The sequence below is a fragment of the Plectropomus leopardus genome, chromosome 24, assembly GCF_008729295.1.
Source record: "Plectropomus leopardus isolate mb chromosome 24, YSFRI_Pleo_2.0, whole genome shotgun sequence".
Classification (NCBI taxonomy): domain Eukaryota; kingdom Metazoa; phylum Chordata; class Actinopteri; order Perciformes; family Serranidae; genus Plectropomus; species Plectropomus leopardus.
This window is the reverse complement of record NC_056486.1, coordinates 10,161,081-10,187,633: the sequence shown is the minus strand read 5'-3', so window position 1 is coordinate 10,187,633 and position 26,553 is coordinate 10,161,081. Positions and strand designations below refer to the sequence as shown.

The 26,553-nt window shown below is 40.2% G+C and overlaps 1 protein-coding gene across 1 annotated transcript in view; it reads left to right on the top strand.

The window, feature by feature from the left end:
* Positions 1 to 26,553, top strand: part of LOC121963031 (interleukin-1 receptor accessory protein-like 1) — a 262,076-nt gene that overhangs the window by 88,301 nt on the left and 147,222 nt on the right. Inside the window, exons 3-4 of the mRNA XM_042513395.1 lie at positions 15,978 to 16,164; positions 17,998 to 18,151. Coding sequence (XP_042369329.1) covers positions 15,978 to 16,164; positions 17,998 to 18,151 — 341 coding nt within the window. The remainder of the gene's footprint in view (positions 1 to 15,977; positions 16,165 to 17,997; positions 18,152 to 26,553) is intronic.

The following is a 26,553-nucleotide window of genomic DNA, read 5'->3' as shown; positions in this document are numbered from 1 at the left end:
TCTCATCATACTGTCATCATCATCATCATCATTCATTTGTCACATGGAATTATACAAAGTGCAACTCCAGTGAAATGTGATCCCATCAGCTCCTTTAACTTGAGCCCTGCAATTCAGTCCTTTTGTGTCGTCTACATTGTTGGCTGCTGCTTTGTCATTTTCAATGTTCCCGGATGGTTCTGGTTGTGGACTGATGTGGCTGTCATATCCCAACAACAACAAGGCAGCCGTATGGTTGCTCCTCCCGCAACACAAACAGTGACTCCGCTCTGCTCCGCTTCTGTGCGGCCTACAGTAGTGATCCACAGCAGGAACGTTACAGCGCCTCACATGCTCACTATCACACCAGTCCTTACTTACCATAGAGCACATGCCCTCTCTCCTTCTTTTGCCAGAGTCCTCTGCTAGTTCCTGATATCTCTGACATAATGTAGCATGTTTTATCTGTCGCTTTGGAATTGTGGGAATGTGGGAATTCGTGCTCTTTTGGGATTTCTAGGATTGCCTAGCACCATCAATCTAATCACCTTTTTGTGTGTGAGGTCTCTGCTTTACGCTTTAGGTATTTCTCCAGCTTTACATTAGCTCAGTTTGTGGAATTGTTCACTCATGGACAGTTGAATTCTGTGTTTGTGGAAAACAATGTAGCGTCCTGTTGTCACTTTTCAAAAACATCTGTTTTTATTCTGGTCATGTGCAATGCATGATGGTAGTTGATGTTTCTTAGTTGACAGTTGTCGCCTTGTTCTTCTAATCTTGTTCCTGCTAGATGTAAAAGCTTCACGGAGTCTAAAAAATCTTTGGAATTCTTTCTGCCATTTTCTGTCTTAATGAACAGCTGTGATATGTTATTAGCAGACTAAGCAATTGCAATGTAATTATCCGACGGTCTTTAAATGTTTCTTAAACGACTTTTAAATCAGCACACATTCACTTTCATGCACAAGCTCTCGCAGAAATAATCACTAGACTAAGCATGCATCATACACCCACGAGTCAAACACATGCCCAAGCAGACACACACATCCACAGTATATTGATCGCCTTGGAAAGTGCAGGGATTACAGTGTCAGATTAAGGACAGATGTAGCTGCGCAGAGAGAGAGAGATCCCAGTTCTGGGCAGGTAGCTAATGTTTCACCTTTAACCCCGTTCACTGATGTTGGCAGGTTGCCACTGTCCCGCGCTTATTAATGGGTTTCCTGCATGTCCTGCATTGCCTGGGCTGTCACTAGCAAAGGACAATGGAAGGGGAAGATGTGGAGTGGGTGTGCGTCTGTGTGTTTGTGCGTCTGTTTGCTTATTTAAAAGCTTCTGCGAGCGCACCTCACCTGGCACCTGCACACACACCAAGAACTCGTACAGAGAACACACACGCATTGAAAACCACTTCCTAGCTGTCACCGGCTGCAGCCATGTTGACTGTGTTAGTATTCGTGGGCAGGAGTGGCTGGTGATCTCTCAGGGAAGTGACAGTCAGAATGGGCCGTCTGGAACACTCTGTCATTCAGCCCGAGTCAGGGCCTGTCCAATTGATCCAGCCCAGCTGTCAAAGCCAATGAGAGACGCTAGACTAAGGAGCAGCAGGGATGGTTTGTGCTGCCAGGGGTTATGGATGATGTATAATATAAGGATGGTGTTTGTGTTATAAGCTACCTGGCAGGAGACAATCAGTTAGCTGTGGCTCTGTGGGATAGTTTTTCCCGAGGAGGGCTCTAACAATGACGCTAGATGGATGTTTATTAATGCTTTTTAAATGCTGCGCTCTGCGGAGACACATATGGATGAAGTCACAATGCAATACAAAGTTACTTTCTCATCCAATAATCTTACCAAACATAAGAAATAACTGAACCCCCAAACCTGGACTCTGGAACCGTGTGTTGAATTTGCTCTCTTTGGTTAATTTGGAATTAGGTCCAGGTGATGTGTAAAGTATTTTTAATTTTTTTATTTAATGAGATAGTATATGCATTGAGGGTGACCACAAATTTGCTACTATTTGGCGATTCAAATCTAAGGAGCCTGATTTGACTGCCAGTCTCACAGTTAAATCAGGACTGTACAATTTATTGATATATTTTCAAGCAAGATATACATGTAAACAATGCAGTTTATTTCGATATAAGGCCAAGTTGTGTTACATAACCCTGTTCTTCCGAAAAGCCACGCCAGTGTGCATCTCTCCTCTCTGCCCGGATCACTCACTCACAAGCTCTGCAACTGAATCCGTCTGAGGTCTTGATAAAATGTAAACAGGTTGGTGATAAAAAGATTTACCACTCGTACAGTTGCCATGAATGTTGAAATTAGCTATAGAGACAACTGTTTTGTAACCGGCTGTAAACATGTTTATTTCTGCTGTAAACTTGGGGGTCTACGAGGAGTGCTTCTGCTTTGGAGCCAGACTCAAGTGGCCATTCAAGAAATTGCAGTTGTCTGCATTGGCTTTTCAACCTTTGAGGTTGCTGTCTGGATTTGAACTAAAATTGCTTGCTTATTTTAAGTAAATCTTGATATAAATGTAGCCTGTTTTGGTAAAAATATATTTAAAGAAAACTTACATAAAATCACGCCACCACTGTCAAAATCTGTTGAGGGACGTGCATAGAACCAGCTGTTTGCGTCTCGCACCTCTTTCTCTGTCTGTCTCTTAGAGAAAGTGGAAAGTTGTGTTTACAACCACGGACAGCAAACAGAAACCAAACTAAAAGACATGTTCTGTCTTTCTTTCTGTCTGTCTTTCTATGTATTGATCTCCTTTTCTCCCTTTCAGTACTGCGGACCCACACACAAACACCTACACACACACTCCCCCCTGACGCACAACAAACAGCAGTGGCTGGAACACATCCTATCATAAAATTGGTTGTTTCAGCTCTTTTGTCTGGTGTGGAAAAATGAAAACTAAGGTCACAAATGAGCATATGAATTAATGAGTTTAAAAAAACATGATTGATCATCAGTCGATGAGAGGTTACACATGACGCATCAGATTCTGCTACGCGAATTCTTCATCGGAGATTACCTTAACATGCATGAGATTTGTTTGTTTATTAGCCATCTTTTTCACTTTTCAACGTTTTTTTTTTTTTTTTTTTTTTTACAAAAAAAAAAGGGAAGTCATTGAAGCATAAAGCCAATGAAATGGCATTTCCTGAGACTTAAACTGCTTGGTGCCAGATGAAAATTCATTGGATCACCAAAGTCATTAGGATACATTGCATAAGAGCCAAGAGTACCCCATACCAAATTCTGTTCCAATTCATCAAGCGGGTGTGGAGATATTTTAATGGATAACTGAACATTTAAATAAAGCATTAGAGGGAAATTTAAGGGATCATGAAAGATCTGTGAAAATATAGGAATCTGCTCTCTGGGGATTGCATAAATTCCATGAAAATCCATCCAATATTTGTTGAGATATTCACTGTGGACCAAAGTGGTTAACCGGCAGTCTCCAGAGCCTGACTGCTAATGTGGAATAATATTTTGTGTGTTGTGTGTATCTGGCAGCAGCAGTTTGTTTGTTGAAGAAATGTATAGTTAACAGGAGCTGCGATGGCCATGATGGCTAAACAGAAGCTACATAAACTTCATCAACAGATTATCCAAGAAGCAGCGCAGCACATACACTTCAGCAATGACTGATGGGAGAAAAGAGCATCTTCCACAAACTACTTTAAGAGCTTATGAGAGAGTTGGTGCCAGATCTCTGGCAGCAGTTATTCACTGTGCCCAGGTGAGGTTTTCCTTAATTGTGTGGTATGGATTTGCAAAGCTGCTTCATTCGCCAGCCAGGGTTATTGATGATGGTCCCCTATATTCACTATTCTTTACACCTGTATAGAGAGGCTGCTCTGTCGACACAGCGTTTGGACAGCCTTTTAGTTGGCTCTATGTGGGTTAGTAGAGGCGTTTTTCCAGCAGCCATTGTCTGATGATGTATGGGCTGCTGTTTGGGCTCAGTCCACCTTTCACACTGTGCTTTATTCAGCCTTGTGATGTGGCGCTGTGAACTTGGCCAGATATTCACTGTGGACGTCTAATGTTACAATGGCAGTGTCAAAGAAGAGTGTGTACATGGAACCATTCGGGGGCCAGGTAAAAGACTCCCCTCGTGTGCACAAATGGAAAAAAATATATTAAAATATAATTAATTAGTTAACACCTTTTAAATCAGTACTTTTATTTTGGTTTTATGCTTATTCCTATTCATATTATTTCATTATGGCATTTTATAACATTTTGGTGTTAGAGATATTATGGCGAGGGTCAGGAGCCTGAAAACAGAGTGCAGATGAATAGTTTTGCATGTGTCCATTATAGTATGACAGTCTTTTATTACTTACAACCCTTTTTCACCAAATTTAGTGCGTGTATGTGGGTTTTTTGAGCACAGTAAAACTAGACAAAAATAGCATATAGACTGCTTTCCCATTGCCTGTTGACCAGAGCCATGTACAGAGCTCTGCAGCAGATGCGTACACCTCTCTGTTTTTTTTTTTTTTGTTTGTTTTTTTTTTTAATCAATGTATCACATATGACGTCACAGACAGGCCAGTAAACAGGTTAGTAAAAAGTAAAAAAGCAACAGGCCAGTAAACATGTTACGATGGTTATTTCTTTTTTTATATTGCTCACTTATTCAGTCTCTTTCTCAAACTTAGCAACAACTAATTAGAAACAAAGGTTGAGTGTTGCTTGGACATTGACCGGCAGTATTTTGTGGCCATCACTGGCAGTCAAAGCCAATCTGAGCTGGAGCCAATAAATACCTGTGACTACTGCAGAGTCATTTGACCTGGGTGTGAATACTGATTGTAACCTCTCTGTTAAACAGAAAAGCCAGATGTTAGCAGGTGTTAGAGGGAAAGGAGCTGTAGAATATTTGGCCTGATGCATTTAACCTCAATCACTTTATACTCCAATCCTTGATCCTTCTGGACACAGCGCAAAGCTGAAATTGGTACTTGCCAGACTTTAGGCAGCACGCATCCAGGAAGAAGTTACAAAAATCTCAGATACAGCTCCAAAAAACGTAAATATAATGAGGCAAAATGCTGATGGCATAAAGCTTGTTCCAAAACCAGAGTGAATCTGGATCCTGCAGTGTTTCACTTGAACATATCAGCATTTGAATGAGCCTACTGTATATCTGCACTGTTTAGCATGCTGTGAAGGAGCAGTTCAGCTACCTGACATTGATCAGCCTTTAACATAATATGGAAAACCCCATGAACTTATTGGCCTCTCCTGTCAATATGAGGCAGACACTGCATTGACTTATTCAAAGTAAACGATCAACATTACTATTTCTGAACATTTTTTTATTATAAACCTGCCAATAAAAATTCTGTCATACCTACTGTGCCACGATACACGTAATATTTTGACTAACAGTCCCAGTTCGACTTAAAACCATAACCTGGAAGTGAGGTTTATGTTCTTGTCCATATCTCAATCATGAATATGATGTATCATTCAGAAAATACAGATTTGTTTGATGCTGTTTTAGCCTACTTTTGAAGCATTGAAAATCAAAAATGCGCTAGAAAAGGTTGACATGCTTAATACCCAAACAAATATTCTTATATTCCAGATATCCCATTTGGGTTTTCAATAACTATGTAAAAGAAGATATGATACTCTCTTAGACCAAACCAAAAACAGAATATTTCAGTATGCTGAATGGATAAATGCGCAGCAAAATTGGCCAACATTTCTGATTTTTAAACCAAGCCATACATATGCTGGTTTTAATGTACGTTGGGTATTCTTTGTAGAAATTGGAATATAAATTTAATCCACCATGGGCCTGCATTACAGTCTCAGCCAATTTCATTGCATGCCCTTCATGCTTCTCCTGATTGGACATTTGTCCCATGCTCGATTCCATTTGATTAAGCCGAGCTCAAATGGCTCCTGGCTACAGGGAGCAAAGGGAGAGAAGGTCGGCCGTGGAGATTTTATTCTGGGAGACCTCTTGACTCAAATCAGTTGTCACAATCTGCATGACTACCCAGGACAATTGAGCAGAAGGTCATGCATTTTATTTATTTAGTTTCATGATTATCCGTTAATCTTGGACACACATGCAGTATACAGAGGGTTTTTATTCACTTCAGGTCAATATTTTAACATACCTGGGAGTGCAAAATAACCCCTAGGTTAAATATTTCCACATCCCCAACTGAGGGTTTTCATCCAGTCACATAGCCAGCCTCTTGGCTCTCTTGGTCCACACTGAGCGGAGCAAGTCATCAAACAAGATGCCAAACCATCGCTATCTGATAGCAGGGACACTGACCTTCTCTTCCTCATATCTGATGGTGGTTTTTATCTGCCAGACAAATGTCAGAAATACCATTCCCCAAGCACAATCACTTTGGCACCACAGCCAACTTTTCCTCCCGTCTCTCTGCCTCCCCTCCCTTCCCCGTGGACTGTGAGCGGTGGAGCTGCAAGCGAGACATCTGCAATACTGCAGCTATCAGTCAAACCTTGATATAGCAGAGAACTCACAGCATGCCTGAATCCTAAGGGTAAGAGCATAAAAGGGCTAGGATGTGGGACAGAAAATTTATTAGAATTTGAAAAAAACTGAAAGAGCTCATTTAAACTGAACTGATACTGTATATTATAAAGCATTTGACAAGGTATTATCACTACTGAACTGGCTTTTCTAAAAGATTAATTTAAAGCAGATGTGTTAATTTGTCAGGTCATGTACAGCTGCACAAGAATTAAACTTTCTGCATTTAAATCAGTCAAAATCAACTTACTTGATATTTTATCTTTTGAGTTCATTCTTATTCACCACTCTAATAGCATTGTTTTTGACTAGAGCATGTAAATGTTTTCAGCAAAAAAAAAAACTCCTACCTGGAGGATGTATGGTGAGGCAAGTTCAACAGAACCAGGCTCTCTTTGACTGAGCTGGCTTGACAAACCCTAAAGCCTCAGTCAGAACTAACAGGTTACCACGAAGGTGGTCATCAGCTGTCTCTATTAAGGCTTCATTTTTATTTCTAGCGTGACATCTACACAGTCTGCAGCTCTTAAACTTTAAACATTATAATCAAGAACTATATCTAGGCCTAATTGTGACACTGCCCTGAAGAAGATGTACAAATCACTTAAAAGATACCATTGCTGTATTTAAGACTATGCTAACCAAGACCAAGACTTGACCCAGACCACAGTGTTTTTCTTGGAGCCTCTCTCAAATATCTTGCAAATTTTTGGGCCATTTCTTGTTAAGTTGCTCGTCATCCTCCCATCTTTTTGAAAGAATCCAAGCCAGTTTGCTCAAGTTTCAAAGGGTTAACAAACATATTTATTGAAAGCCAAACTGTGATCCTTTATCTAATCTTTACCATGTAGTTTTGGTGTGAAACTGCCACTGTTTTACAATGTTAACCACAGTCCTGAAACTGGGATCATTGTTATATCTGCCACTGGTCATATTTCATTTGGGGAGGTGCATATGTCGTTTTGGGAGTCATTTGCAATTAGCATATTCTGTCATTTAGGTATGATGATGTGAAGTCAGAAACAGCTCCACATTTTTAATAATGCTGCCAGTTCGCCATATCAACTTAAAAGGTTATAATACAATATTGATGTTTTCACAATTTGTTTGTGCCACCTCAAAGTGGCCAAAAAAATGAGCAACAAAACAACACAGACCTCTATGTGGAACAACTGTGATTGATTTACATTTTTTTTCACCGGTGTGGCCCTCAGTACAACAGCCCATTCCTGCATCAGCATTGCTGGTAAGAGACGGTGTGTATTTGATATGCATAGCAGTATGGCTGCTCATACATTACACCCAGAGGGCCTGGGGACCAATGAATAAGGTCATGACGGAGTTAGAAGAGAATACAATGGAGACAAATTGTTTATGCTTGTTATGAAATCAGGTTGGTAGCATAACGATGAGTGGGGGATGTCGTGGAATGGAAAATGAGCTCCCTGAAGGCATCAACCAAGAAATGACTGACTAATGCGTTCACACACAAGAAGTGCTACTGTCATTTTGAGACACACAACTCAAGGGGAGGAATTCTCAGACATTCTTAGAAAGCTATGTTCATCAGTTATTGTAGGATTAAGGGAAGAAATTATTTCTTTTGCAGATGTATTTGAACTGCATTATTTATATTCAGAACTAGTTTTTAAGGTGGGCTTTGGCGACTCTCAACAAGTTCCAAAGGGTCCTCAATGGAGATAATTCCAAATATGAAACAAAATCATGAATAATGAATAATGCTCTTCTCATGTGTTACCATTACATTTAAGTCACATAGATAGGCATCCATTTTTGTGAAAAATAGACTAGCAGATCTTTGAGGAACTGACACGGTCCTTTCCTCACCATCTGGTTTGAAAACGTGTTTGCTGCAATAAAAACTATTTGTTAGTCTGCCTCCTAAGTTGTGACTTAATGTCTTAATCCAAAAAAAGGATGTAAAGATTGAAATGACACGTCAAGGTAGAGACACTTCCCTTTTCCACCAAATTAGCTCTGGTTCTTGAACCTGTTTCATTTAGGATTCCTAGAACCTTGGTGCTATCTAGAGATCCAGCCTATTTCCTCTAGTTTTGAGTCCACTGCAGGCATTCTCTCTTTCAAACCTGTGGAATATGACACGCCCACTGATGTTTTCATGGTTTGCACTTTAGGTCATGGAAAGGCTGGTATTTGTTTTATTCCAGCTGGGAAACAACTTTTCTGGCTCCAAACGGTTTAATATTTGGGTGAAATGCTCTAAACGGTTTAAAATTAGGTGCAGAAACTGGGACAGAATCTGTTCCATGTTGGTGGAAATTCGGTTAGGGGGGCATGGCTGAAGCTGCGACTGCTTTAACAAACGGGCCGAGTGAGATTTTTATTACTTCAGCTCTACAGCTCTACCAAATTCTAAAGAGACACTCGTTTTATCTGTAAGAGTTTATTAATAAATCTCTATAGTATAAATGTAACTGCCTTCATCTTCAAGTTAATCTTCTCAAGTGATCACACCTCAGAAACCAAAAATAGACATTATTATTTAAGTATGACATTTTCACTGCTTGACTCCGTTTTGCAAATACTGTAAGCTTGTATTGAAGTTATTCTTTTTGTATTTATGTGGCTTACATATTGCACAGTGCAGAGATACTGCATGTCTATCTTTGTTTTGTGTTTGTGCATGCTCCTATGTGTGGATACAAGTTTGCAGACTGGTGCAAGCATCTGTTTTTCACAGCGTGGCAAAACTAAATTATCTGCAGAGGTGAGTGTTCCTCCCTGAGAAATTGTGTACTACAAGACAGAGAGAAGGGGCGACTGGGCGGGTGGAAGCAGGGACAGAGACAAACCATAGGCACAAGGGAGGGGGAGAATGAGGGAGAGAATGGATGGATTATAATTGAGGCAGGAGTTGGTTGTTCCACCACAGCAGACAAGTGCCACACTCTCAGACAGAGGCTAAGTAGGAGCAAGTTGGCCCGCAGTCAGATTTTGGGAGCCGGGGTGCTTAATCATCCCGGGCTTGGTGCTAGAGTTGACAGGTGAGTTATGAGCGGGCGCTACAGGTAGGAGCCCCAGTCTTCCCAATGCTCACTATGACCTTCGCTCTGGCCATAAATAACACAGGGACCATAAAATACTGATTTAGGATAACTGGGCCGGCCCTAGCTTGGTGTAGGTTAATCTTGGCGTGGTGTTGACAGGGAAGGTAGTGCAAGACTACTGGGTGCTGACGTAATGCACGTGCACTGTGTATAACAAAGTTTACGGTATTGTAACCGTAGTTGTCTTCGCACAGGTGGAGCCCTCGACTAGACTATGGTAATAATCTTATCCAATTACGAGCATAAATTTGCCCATTGAAATTAGCGCAAACCTACCCAGCCAATCCGAACATGCTCGCCTGAATCTGTGCAAATCACACAGTATCTAAGGTAACACACCACAGTCTGCTGTCTTTTTTTCTATTCAGCGAGTGGCATGGGGGCAACGCGGTGACTATATAGAGGACTCTGCCTTACAGATCTATAATAATAACTAGATGCCCAATCCCAAGATGGCATCTATTCAGTCCATTGAAATTACTTGCCTGGCGTTTATACCAAAAAAGTTTCTAGCTTTGGGGCTTATTTCCACGGTATGTGGTCATCTGAATATGCACAGCAGTGTTTCTCCAGCTGGCCCCGCCTACAAATTCCTGCTTGGCTCATTTACATTGTGATGACATCACAGATTTTTAAGTCACTTCTTATGGCTTAAGGAAAGTTTTACAGATATAAAATCTTCATGGATCAAAAATTCTTAATAGAAATAATGGTACTTGACCTGTTGTGCAGTCCAAGGTGTTCTGTCATCAGTTCTCTATTACAATGGTAGCATGTGGGAAAAATGGTTTTTGGCCTGCAGGGGCTTTGTTTTTACTGCACACCACAATTTGCCACTGGGAAAAATTGGAAACGATGCTGAATGGTTTTCCTCTGGGCCTGCTCCGCCTGTGCAAGTAGAGCCAGGGTTAAGATAGGGTAACCTTGTTACATCTCACACAGCCTCTACCCGTTACTAGGCTCAGTGGGTACAGTGGGTGGTGCCTCATGAATGAATGCCATGTCATGACATAACATCGACCCAGCCACACTGATCCTGAAATTCTTAAGATTAGTCACTGCTGCTGGCCTACTACTTTATAACCTCGGCTGCCACCAAGGAGAAGAAGGGGTCTCTTCCAAACCCAGGTGGCATGCAACTGAACCAGTCACAGCCATAGCCTAACCTTGCAGGAAAAAGACAAGCACACAACATTTCCCTGCACACAACATTTCCCAGATCATCAAGAAGCATGGGAACATGTTGGTGTATCATACCCAGAGGGGGATCAGCTGCAACACAACTAACACAGGCACAACCCTTTTCAGCCGTCCTGTTTCGTTCTAGTGAGCACCGACCCTGAAAGGGAGCCTGGCATGTCCAAGAGATAAAACTGTATGAATGAACTGTCCATCCCCGAAGCACACAGACAACTGTTCAGTGTGTCTAATGGGGCCTGTCTGCATTCAGATAGGTATTTCCTTATTTGCAGACTATGTTTTTGCGCGTTTCAGTGAGCGAATCCAGGCTCTTGATTGGAGGAGAGTATTACCCATAGAGTCCAGTAGAGGGCAGAGTCTGCGTGATAGACCTGCAATACTTGGGTCCAATCTCAGTCTCTTGCTCAATATCAATACTTTCCTTACCTCTCAGACCTTTCTTAGTCATTTGCCAGTTTGAAATGGGACCTGTCTTGGTCTCAGCCACTGTTTGATGTTGACCAGACCTTTTCCTGTCTGTCTAAAGCCATCACGACATCTGTCTGCTACATCTGTCTCTAAAGTGATGCTGCACATCCAATCATGCCAGGCTGCATTAACTGCAGCATGGGCGCGCTCTCAGGAAAGATCTGGGCTGTTTTTACATCCTGACATCGGGTTGGTTGACATTCAGATCCAGTCTCAGGTATATGATGATGCGAGACAAGATGGACAGGTGATTTCCCTCATATGCTTGCTGTTCTGATTCCCTTTAGCTTTTGCTGTACACTTAATCAAAGTGATGCCTGGTGGAGGAGAACAATAGACAGCTCCAGCAGTTTCAGACTCTTTGTGCCCTCTACAGAAATAATACACTCTCTAAAACTTAGATAGATCTGGTCACATATAATGATGGACAAATGAAAAGAAAATCCCAAAACTATGACCTGAGAAAAAAACAAAGTTAGATATCGTCCTCTAGCACCATTTTCAAACACTAAATAAGGGAATATCTGTAGATGCGCTTGACTATAGCATGTACCAACAGCAGTGTAGCCAGACCTGTCTGGTACATCCCATCAGAAAGGTTGTATTTAAATTACGAGTGAAAATGTCCTTCAAAGATTCTATTTCTACCCACACTACTTATGCTTACTTTTCACTCCGATCAATACATTATTCAACCAGAATACGAAAAACATCGGTAAGGCCTCCTGTCTCTAATTGTAACCCAGTTTAACGTGGCCTTGAAAATTTAGCCTACACGTAGGTGCTTTTACTACTAAGATGTTTACTGTAGACACATACACATAAATATATCCACATCCAATGCACTGCTGAGGGACACGGTATTGATTTGGCACATGTTAGCAATATTACTGAACCCGATGCCCTGATTACAGTAAGAATCTCTCTGTGACGTTTTTAAAAAGCTGCAGTAATGGAGGACGTGCCTGGTTTGATATAGAATCCATTTAAGCTGATGAGACATTTGGGATGCTGCCATTTTAATGATGACAATCTTCTCAAAATAGGCTGACATATAGGTTTTATTTTGAGCATCAAAGCCATTTAGAATTAAATGTCTGTAACATTCCTATGCTATTTTATTACAGAATGATTTATATTGGCTGACATCTGAATTAAGATAAACCTCAGTCATCCCTATTGAAATTGTGTCCTTAATGAGTCAAGACCCTGTTACTGTACAGCATATGTCAACATGCTATATTAAATCTGTATATGGTTAAAGGGACAGCTCACCCCAAAACCAAAAGTACATATTTTTCTTCTTACCTGTCATGTTGTTTATTAATCTTAATAGTTTCGATGTGAGTTGCAGAGTGTTGGAGATATCTTAGCTTATGTTGATTAAAGTACTAAAAAAATCTTTGAAAAACTCAACAGCAGTGTCTCTTTCCAGAAACCATGACCCTGTTACTCAAGATTATCTGCCGATCTTGTTGTGAGCAGTTTCACATAGGAACTATTTTTTTCTACTGAATTACACCCACCAAGCGTATCATTGTGCAGGAGGAAGTATGCATCTAGTCACGGAAGAGACACTCCAACTCTTGACAGATTAAAATTTAAACATAATGGTGTCCTTGTCTGAACAATAACATTAGCTAGTGTAGTGATAATAGGTGAGGATGGTGGGTGTAGTTCAGTAGAAAGAAATTAGAATTGTAAATAGTAAAATAGACATCTCCAAAGCCGATGTCTCCAACACTCGGCAACAGAGATTCAAAAAGACATGCACATCCTGTGAGTGCTGGATCCAAACCAAAATGTGAAGAAATAGAGGTCCGCACACCAGGGAGCTCCCCTTAAAAGATTTTATTCTGCAAAAATAAGTGACGTTTCAAGCTAAAAAATGCTCTTCCTCAGACAAATCAGTCAACACTCGACAACTCACACCAAAATACTCTAAACCGATAATTTGTACTACAGGTAAGAAGAAAAATATGTACTTTTGATTTTAAAGTAACTTTCCCTTTAATGTCTGTGGTGGGTTTATTCCACTGTGGTGAAATGACATTACACCGAGGTAACCCTTTACGCTTTGCCCTTAGACAATTCTCCGAGAGCGTTATTGTCAGTTGAAAGTAAGGTCTAATGAGTAATCAGCAATTATTTCATCATACAATTTCTATTAGAGAGGAGTTATTTTAATTAAGAGATTCATTAAGTTAGTTCATTAATTTCCCCACAGGTGCCATGGATTCTCTGGAGAATTTCAAATCAATTCTGGTGCCTATTATTTAATATCGGAGTGAACAGTTGCTGAGTTAAAGGGCAGGCTCCATCTGGTTTCATCATCGGGTGTGCTAGATTCATTGACAACCAATAGAATAAAAAATAAATATAGTGGATGGTTTTGGTTAGGAGGGCTCTAACCCTGGAAATGGCTTCATACAAAAATCTTTAAATTAACCCATGACTTTAACCAGATCCCATGAGCATCTTGCAGTGCGAAGAGTCTGCAGTGTTCCTCCACAGTGTGCCACTCATAATCCTCTCAGCAGGTTGCTTAACTCCTAACTGACCATTGCACATAATTTCACTGCATTTGTCGCATATTGCAGCTCAAGTCCTCTGCCTGCCCTCCAGCTGTGTACAGTAGCTGTCAGCCTGACACTTCTCTGCGCTGATGTATGCAGGATGCTATCTATCATTGCCACGACATTGCACAGCCCCTTCAGTTTGACACATTTGACAGACACAGTCGCCCATTAATGCCATGGTATCACCTCGCTTGTTATCAGTGTATCTGCAGAGGGTTCCACGAGTGTTGAAGCCTCAGTATGCACCATCCGGTTAAGTCTCAGGAGTGTGCAGCAGTAGGATCATTTCCCTGCTTAGGTCTTTGGATAAGCTTCATGAATATTATACCTGCTGAGTGAATAGTCAAGAGATCACCTGGCTCTTATGGCTCAAAAGGCATCGTGATGGATGTGAAATGTTGGAAAGACATCGTAGGACAAAGTGTTGGCCCACACCATCGATCACTCATGCGGAGCAGATGACACAATTCCCTCTCTCTCTCTCTCTCTCTCTCTCTCTTACAGCGGGCGAGTTTATCAGCGGTGCCCAGAATATTTAACAGGGAAGAGAGCGCACCCATGGGATCTCATTTGCACAGGTGTCCATCTGGTAGAAGTTGTCTGGGATAATCTCCACATCATGTCACATTTGCATCCGGGCTTCACGAAAAATGACACACTCACTGTAAGCAGAGCGCGGCGCACTGGCCAGTTCGAAGGGCGAGGGATTGTTTGCCGACACTGTAGCTAAGACCAGTGTGTGTTGTACTAATCCACGAGGCAGCTAATGCTGCACAATTATGTAAGGATTTAACATGTTTGTAATTGTTTGTTGGTTCAGCTCAATTTGTGTAACCAGCTTTAGTTGGAAAATTAGCAATGAGATTTTCCTAAACACTGCCAATTTGTTTGGTCTTTTAACCAGGAGGGATTTGCTGCAGTCAGGCTGGAGTACTTGTCAATTGTGACAGTCTTATTAGCCACTTTGAGCAAAGAAAAGGTGCTCATATTGAATTCATTGATCATCAAGGACCTTTGCTTCTGTTCCCCTCCTTCAAATAGCACAACTTTCACAGTGAATCAATGTGTTCATTGATTACCATGTTCAGTTAAGAATTACTCAAGCAGCAGATCCAATCTCAAAATCGCTGTCCCATTAATGACCCAAACAGGATAGCTGTAAATGCTTAGCAGCTGTATCTTTGCCTCTCATGTGGCTGTGAAGAATCACTCTCCTGGGCAGGAGATCTGATCAGGATCCCTACACGGCTCTGCTTGTACACATGAGAACACTCAGCCCAGATCGGTTTAGTATTTAAAGACAAGCGTTCCCACAAGAGGGGCAACACAAATCACTGAAGGTACACTGCAATGCCAAGCAGTAAAATGAAATGTTTATTCCACCGTGGATGAATACTCACCAGTATCTGTGAGCCCAGGCAAGCATGTAGTCTTCAAACATTACAAGTAATCTTGCATTTTACGCCCTCTCTCCCTTGCATTATAAATTCTCTTCTTTATGTATATGACCTGAGCAGTTACAGTACATCAATTGTAGCAAGTAATTTTCTGCTAGCTCGCACTGTATCTGCTTAACATGTGAAAACAAAAGGCTCAATCAATCTTCAAGTGCTGTTGACATTCAGAGCTGTCATTCCATGTTACCACCCATGTCCCTGCCCCTCATACACACACGTGTGCACTTGATACGCATACACACACAGTTTCATGAATAGTTTAGAGACGTAGACTCATCATGCATCAGTGGTATTCATACTTGAATGGATGAGAAAACATTTTAAGAATCTGTAATTGTCCAGATTAAGGGTCATATCGGTGATGATGATTCAACATGCAGCTTAAAAAGAGTTTTCCCTTGAAATAAAAATGCAGATTGTGATTAATTACTTTCCACGGGAAGGTTTCTTTCCCTCTCCCTCTGCTACATTTAGTGATTCACATGGAATCTAATGAATGAGCCTCGTGGAGATTGCGATAGTGCCGACTCTGAGTTTATGTAGAGCCAGAGATGGACTGCTGGCAGCTTTTGTTTGCTGCATATGGCAAAAGTGTCAATATGAACTAATTTCTTTCTCTGACTGATTCATTAACTTTGTGTTTTTTCAGGAACTCCACATACTGCATGAAGGTGTCCATGTCTCTCACAGTGGCGGAGAATGACACAGACTTCTGCTACAACTCCAAGATGAGGTTCTTTGAGAAGGCAGAGCTGAGCAAAAGTAAAGACATCATCTGCCGGGGCATAGAGGACTATCTACAGCCGGGAGTGGAGCCTGAAATTGTGTGGTACAAGGTAATACTCACCCTTTTATTTGCTGTTTGCACGGATAATCCCCACTGATTTCATTTCCTTTTAAATGCAGGAGTGCAAGATGTTGTCTAAACAAAGGGTTGTGTCTATCACCTGAAACCCATCATGCACATTATTAGAAACGGAGCCTTTCAGTTCAAATGTAAACGCTACTTCACAGGAAGTTCTTTTATTTATCTGAAGAATAACCTGGTTCAGGTCAGCTAAATTCAGATCCAATTAGGTTTAAATACCAGCTTCTCTCTGACTTCCACAACTCAGAGCATCAAGAAAATAAATATATAACAAACTAAAATAAATCTATGTAAAGTATGCATGCACGCTTTCACTTTCTCTTCCTCCTCACAGAGAGTTATGACGCCCACAGTGTAACTGACCCAGTCAGACCTCCTGTGTCCGGCGTGCCACTTTGATAGAGCTGTTAGGCGAAGCTTGAGGGCCTATTCATCAAATGTTAAAGTGTGTTGGATTAGGTGGCCACAAGGCTTCTCCAGTTACCCACTGAATCAAATTAAAATAGCAGATAATGACTGTGGGCTCTGCACCCTCCAGTTATTGGCTTTCGCTTTGTCAGTGGGGGCTGATTGAATTCTGGGAGGCCTCGCTTGGACGACAGTTCGAAACCAAACCCACAGTGCCCCAGTTTCCTTTGCTGCAGGCTTTCTGTGGCCCAAAATCTGTCTCGACATTGTTATGACAGATCACTCTAATGGGCGACAGTGGTGGTCATGATCGCCACCAACTTTTTTGGAAGTTGTTGAGCAGCTAATGATGCTAAAATAACTTAATGTTTACATAGTTGATTGCTTTTGATTGGGTTGCACTAAATGTTTCCTAGCAACTGATTTACATATTACTTAAAGGAATACTTTAACCCCAATTTATCGGTTGTGCATCAATTACTCACCTGATGTTGCATTCAATTTCAGATGAAACTTTGCTTTTCTTGCATGCCTCCATGGTGAATGAGGAATCCAAAAACCAAGAAATGTCTTGATGAATTGAAGTCATAGGGGTGCGTGTTTAACAACAGCATAAAAACCTAATTTACAAACTCTCATACATCTTGTGCAAAATAATCCAAGTCTCAGTTATCCAGTCATAGTGTGTTATAAATACCACAACTCGTAAAGAAATTCTCATTACTGGATTCTTCATTCACCGTGGAGGCATGCGTGTAAAGCAAAGTTTTCTTCAAGAATTCAGCAAAACATAGGGTGAATATGATATGAAAACAAAAAATATTTTTGGGGGTGAAATATTCATTTAAGTCTTCACTAGTTAAGACATCTCTAAGTGTCAACAGTGCAGCCAGATTTGTAAAATCGTTACTTTGAAATCAGTAGGACGTTACTAGGAATTTCCACATAAACTTTGTAATGGATTTAAAAGTAGCTGGTGTGATCCAATCAGTACATTAGTCCACCCTCAGAATAATAAAAGCACATCCAATCACTTCCAGAAATCAGTGATTAAAACAGTGTAAGTGTCTGGGCAAAAATGCACCAAACTAAGGTCTGAAAGCCAAAATAATTTACAAAGGTCTGTGTATTTATACACATTATTTTCCACCATAACTGTTTGAAAAGCCATATTTCTTCATGACAGCATGTTTAGTCACAAAGATCTGTCTGTGGACTTCCACTGTTTCCATCCAATATGCTAAAAGACAAAGTATGAGGTCTCGTGAAGTCAAAGCGTGTTTCCCGCTGATTTCAAACATTAGTTACACTTGAAAGCCAACAGTGTTATGGTGTGTTTACTTATTCTAACATCCTGTATCCCCACGGTCTTGTTCTTGTGTTTTGCATAAAGGAATGCAGGCCAAAGCAGTGGAGACAAACCATAGAGAGGAGGAGGGACACTCTTTCCATCAAGGAAGTACGGGAAGATGACATTGGGAATTACACCTGCGAATTAAAGTTTGGGAACTTTGTGGTGCGGAGGACTACTGAGCTATCCGTCACAGGTAAGGAGAAATGTCCTCAGTGCTACAAATCCTTTGATTGCCCAGTCAACTCTGCTTACTTTTGTTGAGATGTTAAAACACTGGCATTTACTGAGAGCCTGGATTGCTGCAGTGCTTGCAAGAGCAAAAAGGAATGTCAGTAACTATACCCCGATAGCCTTATTGCAAATATATTTATAATGAATTCAACACAAATCCACAAAAAAATCCCCTCATTGTTGCTCATACCATTGTGCGTGGTGTCTAGTGATTGTTTTCTACAGATTGTGTTTTTTATGCTGTGATCTGGCAAAAAAAGTGTCTCCAGGTTGTAGTAAAAAAAAAAAGCTTTTTAGAGCTGATCCCTGCACCTTTTTGCCAAAGTGTTGCAGTCAATAGCCTCACTGTCTGTGTGACTTCTGGGCTGCTTTAATTGCTAAGTAGTGAAATTCACACAGAGCCACCTCAGCACTTTTTCTTAAGGCTGTTGAAATATTTAAGCCTGGAACTAAAGTGGGTGACAGATTGCTTGCCACTGACACAGCCACAGACAGGGTTGAGATATCACGCACGGTGGCGGGGAGAACCCAAAATTTACAACTTAATTAAATGCACTTTTTCTCTTTGATTAGATTGAGATTGGTTTTAGATTTTATCCTAAGTGATGTCAAAATGCTTCTTAAAGTCTGTCAACAATATGTACTTGAATGGTGTTAGTTGAAATGCTTTATTTATTTGGCAAAATTTCCTCTTCCGAGCTTTTAACGTTATGAATAGTCAAAGAAATAATAATTAAAACAGGGCCAATCTTACCACAGCTAGGTTTAAATGTTCCTTTAATACAGATGTGCTCAATTATAAAGTGTCGGATCTCTTCTTCTTTTGAGTAAAAGTCCTCCTGTGCTTTGGACAATCCCACACAACAACAGCATCTTCTCCCTGTGACTCATTTGGCTGAGCTCACTTCTGCTGTGCTGGCTTATGCCTGCAAGAATCCCAACAAACACTGGATGACGCAGACTCAAACAAAACAGAGAGAAATGAGGAGAGTTCGGATGGATAGAGGGGCTGTTACATGTCAGTGCAGCTGCCACTGCACATTGTGGGTGTGAGGGTCAGACAAAGTGTTTGCTGTTAGCTGCTACTTGATTACGCTTTATAGTCCCCTTAAAGATACAAAGACAGACTCCAGCGAGGGGCAAGCAAAGTCATAAATCATTTTCTCACCAGCCTCAAAATGTCATCCTGCGGGAATAGTCTTAATCTCTCTATCTACTTTGGAGACATTCAGCATTTCAAAACAGGTGGCAAAGATGATTGTTGATTTGGCCATGGCATTTATGATTTTTAGAGAAAAATATACTCTTCCACCTGTGCTCGTCTGGGTTTACTCCCACATCCCATCTGCCTGTAGGTGTGAATGTGCCTCTTTTCAACCTTTTGATAGAGCAGCAACCTGTCCAGGATGTGCCCTGCCTCTTCCACCGTCACAACCTTTAAACAGTATAGAAAAAGGGTGGATGGATATACATCAGGTTTATCTGATGGTTTGGTTTTAGATGAAGTTGTGTGAAAGAAAAAGTAGTGATTGCTTTTGATTTTACTTTAAAATTGTAGAGAAAATGGATCTTAAATATAACACCAAAGAGGCCTTTAGTTCTAGTCCCATAGGTTACATAGTTGCACTGTAGTATTGGTATTCTTAAATGTACCCTTTAGGATGCAAATAAACACCCTCACCCAAAACTGACTTTTACTGTAAGGTTATAAGATGCAATTTTGCCTGGAGGTACCAAAGTATATTGTGTAATACAAAGTGTTATAGAAGTTCTCATTGTTCTTTCTGAACTTGGAGTGCTTTTTATCTTTGGAGAGCATTGCCAGCATTCACTCTGCTTTTGGCTTGGTTGCTTTCCTTTTAGGCAGAATTGCTTTCCTCTGAGTTTTGGATTTATTTATTTATTTATTTCCTGTCTGCGATTGAAGAAGTTTTGAATTTTTGTACGTGGTGTTTTCTTTTGTGCAGCCACAGTGGCTGTACTGATCATGCTAACTACCCGATTCTTTTGATCTGCTTTCTATTTCTGTCTGCTGTTCCTGCTCTGGTGCACATGAAACACGTCGCGTCCTATAAGGACGGGGATTTTGTTCATGGAAAGAACTCCTGTGCATGGTGTTTAGACCTGCAGATGTAGAAGATTTCATGAACTGGGTTGAACCAGCCGTCAGCCCTAAACACTTAAAACTTTCATGCTCGTCATCACAAATCAGCGATGCAAAACTCTGTCAGTAGCCACAATTTCCATTTTCCCTCAAAACATGGAACTGATTTTGATTGATCCACTGATTTCAGTGTCCTCTACTTGTTGTAATACTCATTACTTGTGTCTACAAAACACTCAAGTTTGTCTAATTTTCACAATTAATCATTATAACAAGCATTCTAGGGTTCAACTGATAAGGAAATTGTCAGCCATTTATCCCCATTATATACCCATCAAGGCCAGTGTGAAGAAGAGTCAAAACATGGAATCACAATAGAACTAAAAAGAAAAATACAAATGCCCTACAAACTGCGACATTAGCTTTTTTGTAGAAAATGAACAACCCTTAACCAGGGGCTTCTCATATCCTAAACGTTACACATTTTGTGAGTTTATGTATGCTATCAAGATAGACAATAAAATTTTTCTGTGCTGTTTGGTAAGTCATGGGGCACGTAAAAAGTAGGGCTGATATTGTTCCTAATTTTCTGTTATGCATATAATTTCTAGTTTGTGTGATAATCCTTTTTATCTATAATCTTATTTAATCTCTCAGATATTTCACTGCACTGCTGTGTGTTGTGTCCCAGTTTTTGCCCAACATGGAGAATTTTGCCTTTGGCAGCGGTACGTTATGTACATTTGGGGGCACTTTTTGACGCAACAAGCAGCTACTGTAGTATAAAGAGCATAAAATATCACAAAGAGCGAATGGGAGAGGAGGTGAACGGGTCAAACAAACACCAGATTTTTACCCTGGGGACCGCTGTTTCTTCTGTAACACCAAAGGTCAAGAGTTACGTAGTTAATGTAGTATGCTCCACTTATAAGCAAATTACATTAGTGACATATGTTAAATCCTGACCATACAAAATTGACACCTCAAAGGGGCACATCATTTGACTTGTAGGGCCACTGATGTCGATATTTGACAAGTTTGGGGTAAGAATATGTTGTAGAAAAAAAGGCAGAACCAGATGGCAACACGTTATGTTACATGTTATTACATTTCTGCAGTGGAATGGACTGCTTCAGGTAATCCACTTAAAGATCTGGTAGCTCAGATCTGACCTTTTCATCTGCATACCACCACTTTCTCTTTCATCAGGAAAAAGTATATGTGAACCTTTATATAAAATGATCATCAACCTCCCACAGATAACTCCAATTCACCATCAATATCCCTGTCACTCCCTTCTTTATCAACAGCCAACAGACCCTCTCACAGCAGTGCAATGGGACAAAAGGTCAGATTCCATGTGATTATAATGAGCACCACTAAAATCATAATGAGCTCCCTCGCTGGGTAATTGGAAGCGACATTCATTTTTAAATAAATTTTGTGGTTTTATGACTTCTTTGTAAGGTGCACCGTTTGATGTCTTAGATTAGACACGGCAGAATAAAGGAGCAGTGATGAAATAGATATACAGGGGAGCAGCAACTTTGGTGTGTAAAATAGACTGTCAGTGTAGCTAATGAGCTGGGACTGATGCTGTTAACCTGCTTTTCTTATTCTGAACCAGCACGCAGTGAGGTGTGTTTGGTTGAGGAGGGGAACGGCCTGAGAGTTTGAAAACAATCATGAAAATATTTCTCCTCTTAAAATGTATCTGCCCTCCTCCTTAAACTGACTGATGCATTCACCTGATATTGTTGAGTCCTTGAAGAGTGTGTTGAATAGACAGATCTCATATTATGTTAGTTTTGTGACTTGTGGCAGCACTCGTTTCAACAGTCTTTCAGTGTAGCACATTGAAAACCAGTTTCTCTAAAGTTAACAATGGTTTCTTGCCACATAGCACCATTCTATATAAGTGTCTTGTGTACTATTGGATATTATTGTACAGCTATTTGAGTCTTTGGAAATGGAAGGAACTATTTTGCTTCCTCAGCTCAACCACTGTTCTTGAATGATGGGAGCCTTTCCCTTGATATGTTTTCAGCTTTGCATTTGCAAGCTAGAGGCTATTTTTCTGCAAATGTAGAAAAGGAATAAAATAAGTGCAGTACAAGTTCATAGCATTCATTCTAAAGAGGCAGGATCCAATTCTGGAAAAATATACCTGATCATTGAGTCTCATTCCCAGGTTGTCATATAAAAACACTTTGGGTTGGTGGTTTGGCCCGACTACTAATCCCATGTCTTTGGTGTTTGACATGCCACAATAAACATTTTGTTTAGTTCCAGGACTTTATCAAACTTTGAAAGTTTTGAGATTGGAGATAAGGCTGTAGAACAATATGGCCATGCTCAAATATGTCTCATAAGATGTTGCAGCAATTTTTGGATTAATACAATTTGTAACACTGATTTGTTGCTAAATTTAAGCATTTTTGACCACTGGAGACTGGACAAAAATGGTCAAATCTCTCAAAATACTACATTAAAATGCCAAGTCCTTGAGGAACATGATAGAAAAATCTATCCTGTGATTTGGCATCAATACCTTTTGACGTTTCTGTAAGAAAAGCATTTTTCTGCGATTGGATGGTGAGCACTTCTGCTCTGGAAACTACTGAGCAACATCCTTATTGTCAATATACCTGTGAAAGCCATCTTTCCTCTGAAGGCCCGACATCTCTAGTTTGTGGTTGTAAAATTTCATGTGGATGTGATTGTACCAGAGGCCACTCTAGGTCATTTGATACAGTGCTGTCAAGTTTCCGAAAAATGGTCTCTGACTACAATGAAATGACTGCTATAAGGACTAACATTATCACACATGATCAAAAGTCAGCTCACTGAGTCTCATTTAAGGCAATTCCAAGACATTTTAGTGAATACAGTATGCAGAAATATTTAAATGCACTATTTTAGAACAAGTCAAAGTAACACATGTATACTGCATGGGAAAAAAACAGATGGTTTTGCCAAAAAAACGCATGGACTTAGAAAAACAAGGGAAACTTGTGGGTACCAATGAGACCAGTTTTCATTCAGATATCTTGAGGTGAGAGTTCAAGAGACCCACTTTGAAAACGACAGGGCCAGTTGTTTCCACGTGAAGCCAAGCTAACCCCTTTACCAACTAGCTTGACATCATTTGTGCCAGTGGATCCATTAGGTTATCTAGCTTTACATTTACTACCTTTGTGCTAACTTTAAAAAGTGAGTGTGCCAAATCCTCTTAAAGATAGTGATGTCAGCCATGATCATCTGCTGGGTCTCTCAGGGTTAGTGCTACTTTCTATTCTACTTTACTTTCTTTGCGTGTGAACTAGTCTTTACAGCGGTGAGGCTACCTCATAGGCTGCCTCATCATGCCATGATAGCAAGCTAAAAACTGAAATCATCAAAACACACACTACCATATTTGCAAAGTCATTTTTTTAATTACACATCCAGTTCCTCAAAGTCCCTCTAATATCAGTATCAGAGGCTTTGGGTTAAACTTTTGTTTGCTTTCCTCTGAATATTGGAACCATTGTTTTTTTTTTGTTTTTTTTTTGCATTGTGGCGTGGCACATCTTGGATGTCATTACCTATAATATATGCAATCCTGTCACCATGATGAACGCTGCTGAAGGTGAAACATATTGATTTTTTATACTTCAGTCCATTGTTCTCAAGGAGCAGCTAAATGATGCTGGTTTTGCTGAGTAAAAGTAAATGTGGCATTTGTTTTGGTGGTGGCAGTGAGAGGAACACAGACAGCTTTTGGCACAAGAACACTAGACTCTAAATATGTGTTCAGAATTAAACCATACACAGTATGAACTCATTTGGTGAACACTGAAATGTTAACAGGGCCGCTATGTCCTTGTTAATCCTAATAAACAGTTTACCACTTCAGCTCAATATGACACGACTGCCTCTCTAATTCTGCAAGGTATATCTCCTGCCAGCACCATTTGTTGGCCATTACAGATTTCCTCTCCCAACCCCGAGTTGACTCATTAGCATATGAAGGAGGTTGGAATATAATTGCTCCTTTAATTGATGGAAGATAATTAATCTGGCCAAGGTGCTGGTGGAAAAGAGAAGACGATGCACTGAGTGGATTTAGAGAGTAATCCCTTTTTTTTCTTGTGAATTTATTACATTGTTCAATCAGCAGGTGCTTGCTGAGGTTTAGTCATTTTTTCATCTTTTTTTATATCATTACCTTTGATATTTTGTCACTGTAGCAGAGAACTGACTTCTGTGAGTTGAACTCATCGCCTCCTGCTGTGGGCGATGGTGCATTTCAGCTGAATCTTTAAGAGTGAGAGTTATTCATTATAGCAAGGCATGGTTCACTTTGCAAACTTAAACGTTTTTATATCTGAGATATCTGTTGTTGTTGACTTGCATTTGTGGAAGTTATCTGTAAGAAATATACATGACAGCAATCACAGCATGGCATGAAATTTTGAACTTTACACCCTGAACATCTTCCGGAGCAGTCGGTACCGTGGTCACCCCTCTCACATACACAGTCATTTCATTCAATGTTGGTACAAAAAAAAAAAGATTATGTTTACTTCAAGATTATTTTTTTCAACCCCAAAAGAAAAGGCAAATAATCTAAATGCAGTTGTGTGACAGACATCTTAAATTTCAATTTATTTTGTTTTTATTAAGGATTTTTTATGCAGCTTGATCTGCTTGATCTCTGTCCTTTATTTGTTCTGTTGGTGAATGGAGGCATCCTTCAGTCTGGCAGATCTTTCTTGAGCTTGCGAATAGTATGTGTGAATAAAATATCTTTATGTACTGTATGTACTTAATCTGCACTGCACTCCATAAATGGTGAACCTGGATGAAAAAAAGAAAAGTGAGGAAGAACGTCATACTGTCGTCATGCAGATTCCCTGTGAGGAGGAAGCTGGCCATGATATGAAATGCTCTTTAAGCTCAGTGAAGAGCTCTTAAAGCATGATGGATAGCTTTTTGTTCAGTTGCAATCTTTTTTTTTAAATGTACGCTGCTGCTTATTTCCCTAAATTAATGACTGGATCAGGGTCTGTAAATAGAGGAGGACATCCCATGCACATGTAACAAAAAACCCACAAAATCAACAAAGAAAACTGCAGGAGAATGCAAAACAAAATCTAAAATGCCAAGGTATATTGGTTATTATAGTGTTAGTATTTCAAGATTTATGATACCCTCTTTTATATCACCTCCTTGTTCTGCCTCAGCTCTTGTCTCGTCATTTGTCATGTCCCACCTCTGCCATACTCTCATACCCCAGTCAACACCAAATATCAATCAGAGGTGAAAGGCAGAACCTGAGGCTTTCTTTTACAGCCAGTAATGGAAAGTCTCAAGCTGAGCTTTGACAATGACATTTTCTTCTTCCTCTTCCTCTGCTGCTGCCAACTGAATTGTAGAGTCAACTATGGCACCAAATGGAAGGCCACGATGACACCATTCAGAAATCAATTTGACATATTGCAACATGAGGCTTGTTACAGTTCTAAAGTGAGGAAAAGCTGGTCAGTTGAGATGAATGCAGAATAAGAGAACAAGAAAATGTGGTGGAAAAGGAGACTTTAACATGCATCCGTTTTAGCACTGAACCAGATTTAGAGTGAAAAATGCTCTTAATTCTGTCACAAGGACATTTATTGTTTCTGTTCAATACAATGGATGTTGGATATTTTTCCAAGCAGTATCTTCCTCGGGCTCTTTCCTTTTATTAACTGCCCTTCACCTTCACTCAGACAGAGACATAGGGGTCAGGAAGAAAGTTTTATTTTAGCATTTTACTCTAACCTTGTAGAAATGGTATTTGGCACAACAAGAACAGTGTAAGAAAACAGCCTTGTAAAGTAATTTGCTGAGACCTGCACAGGACAATGTTGCACTTTAAAAAAAGCCAAAGCCAGTGAGATTTATCTTTTAAAACGTGAGTTTGAATACATTACCCGAAAGTCATGTGATCATCATTTTATTTTCTTAATGGCTGGAGAGGCCAAAGTTATGAAAAATTTATTTTCACAGAAGCGTCATGCACCAGCTCACTCATTCACACTATTAACAAGGAAGTTTTGTATTTTTCTCTGCTTCAGTTCATTACTCGCTATGCTCCAGTGACGATCTCCCACCACATGTCAGCATAAATTTGGGTTTATGACATAATTGGGTCTCATTTAGGGTAAAAAATGAGCAGTTGTAGTTCTTATTTGTGATTTAGGTTGATATGTGAGGTGTATATTTATATTCCAAAT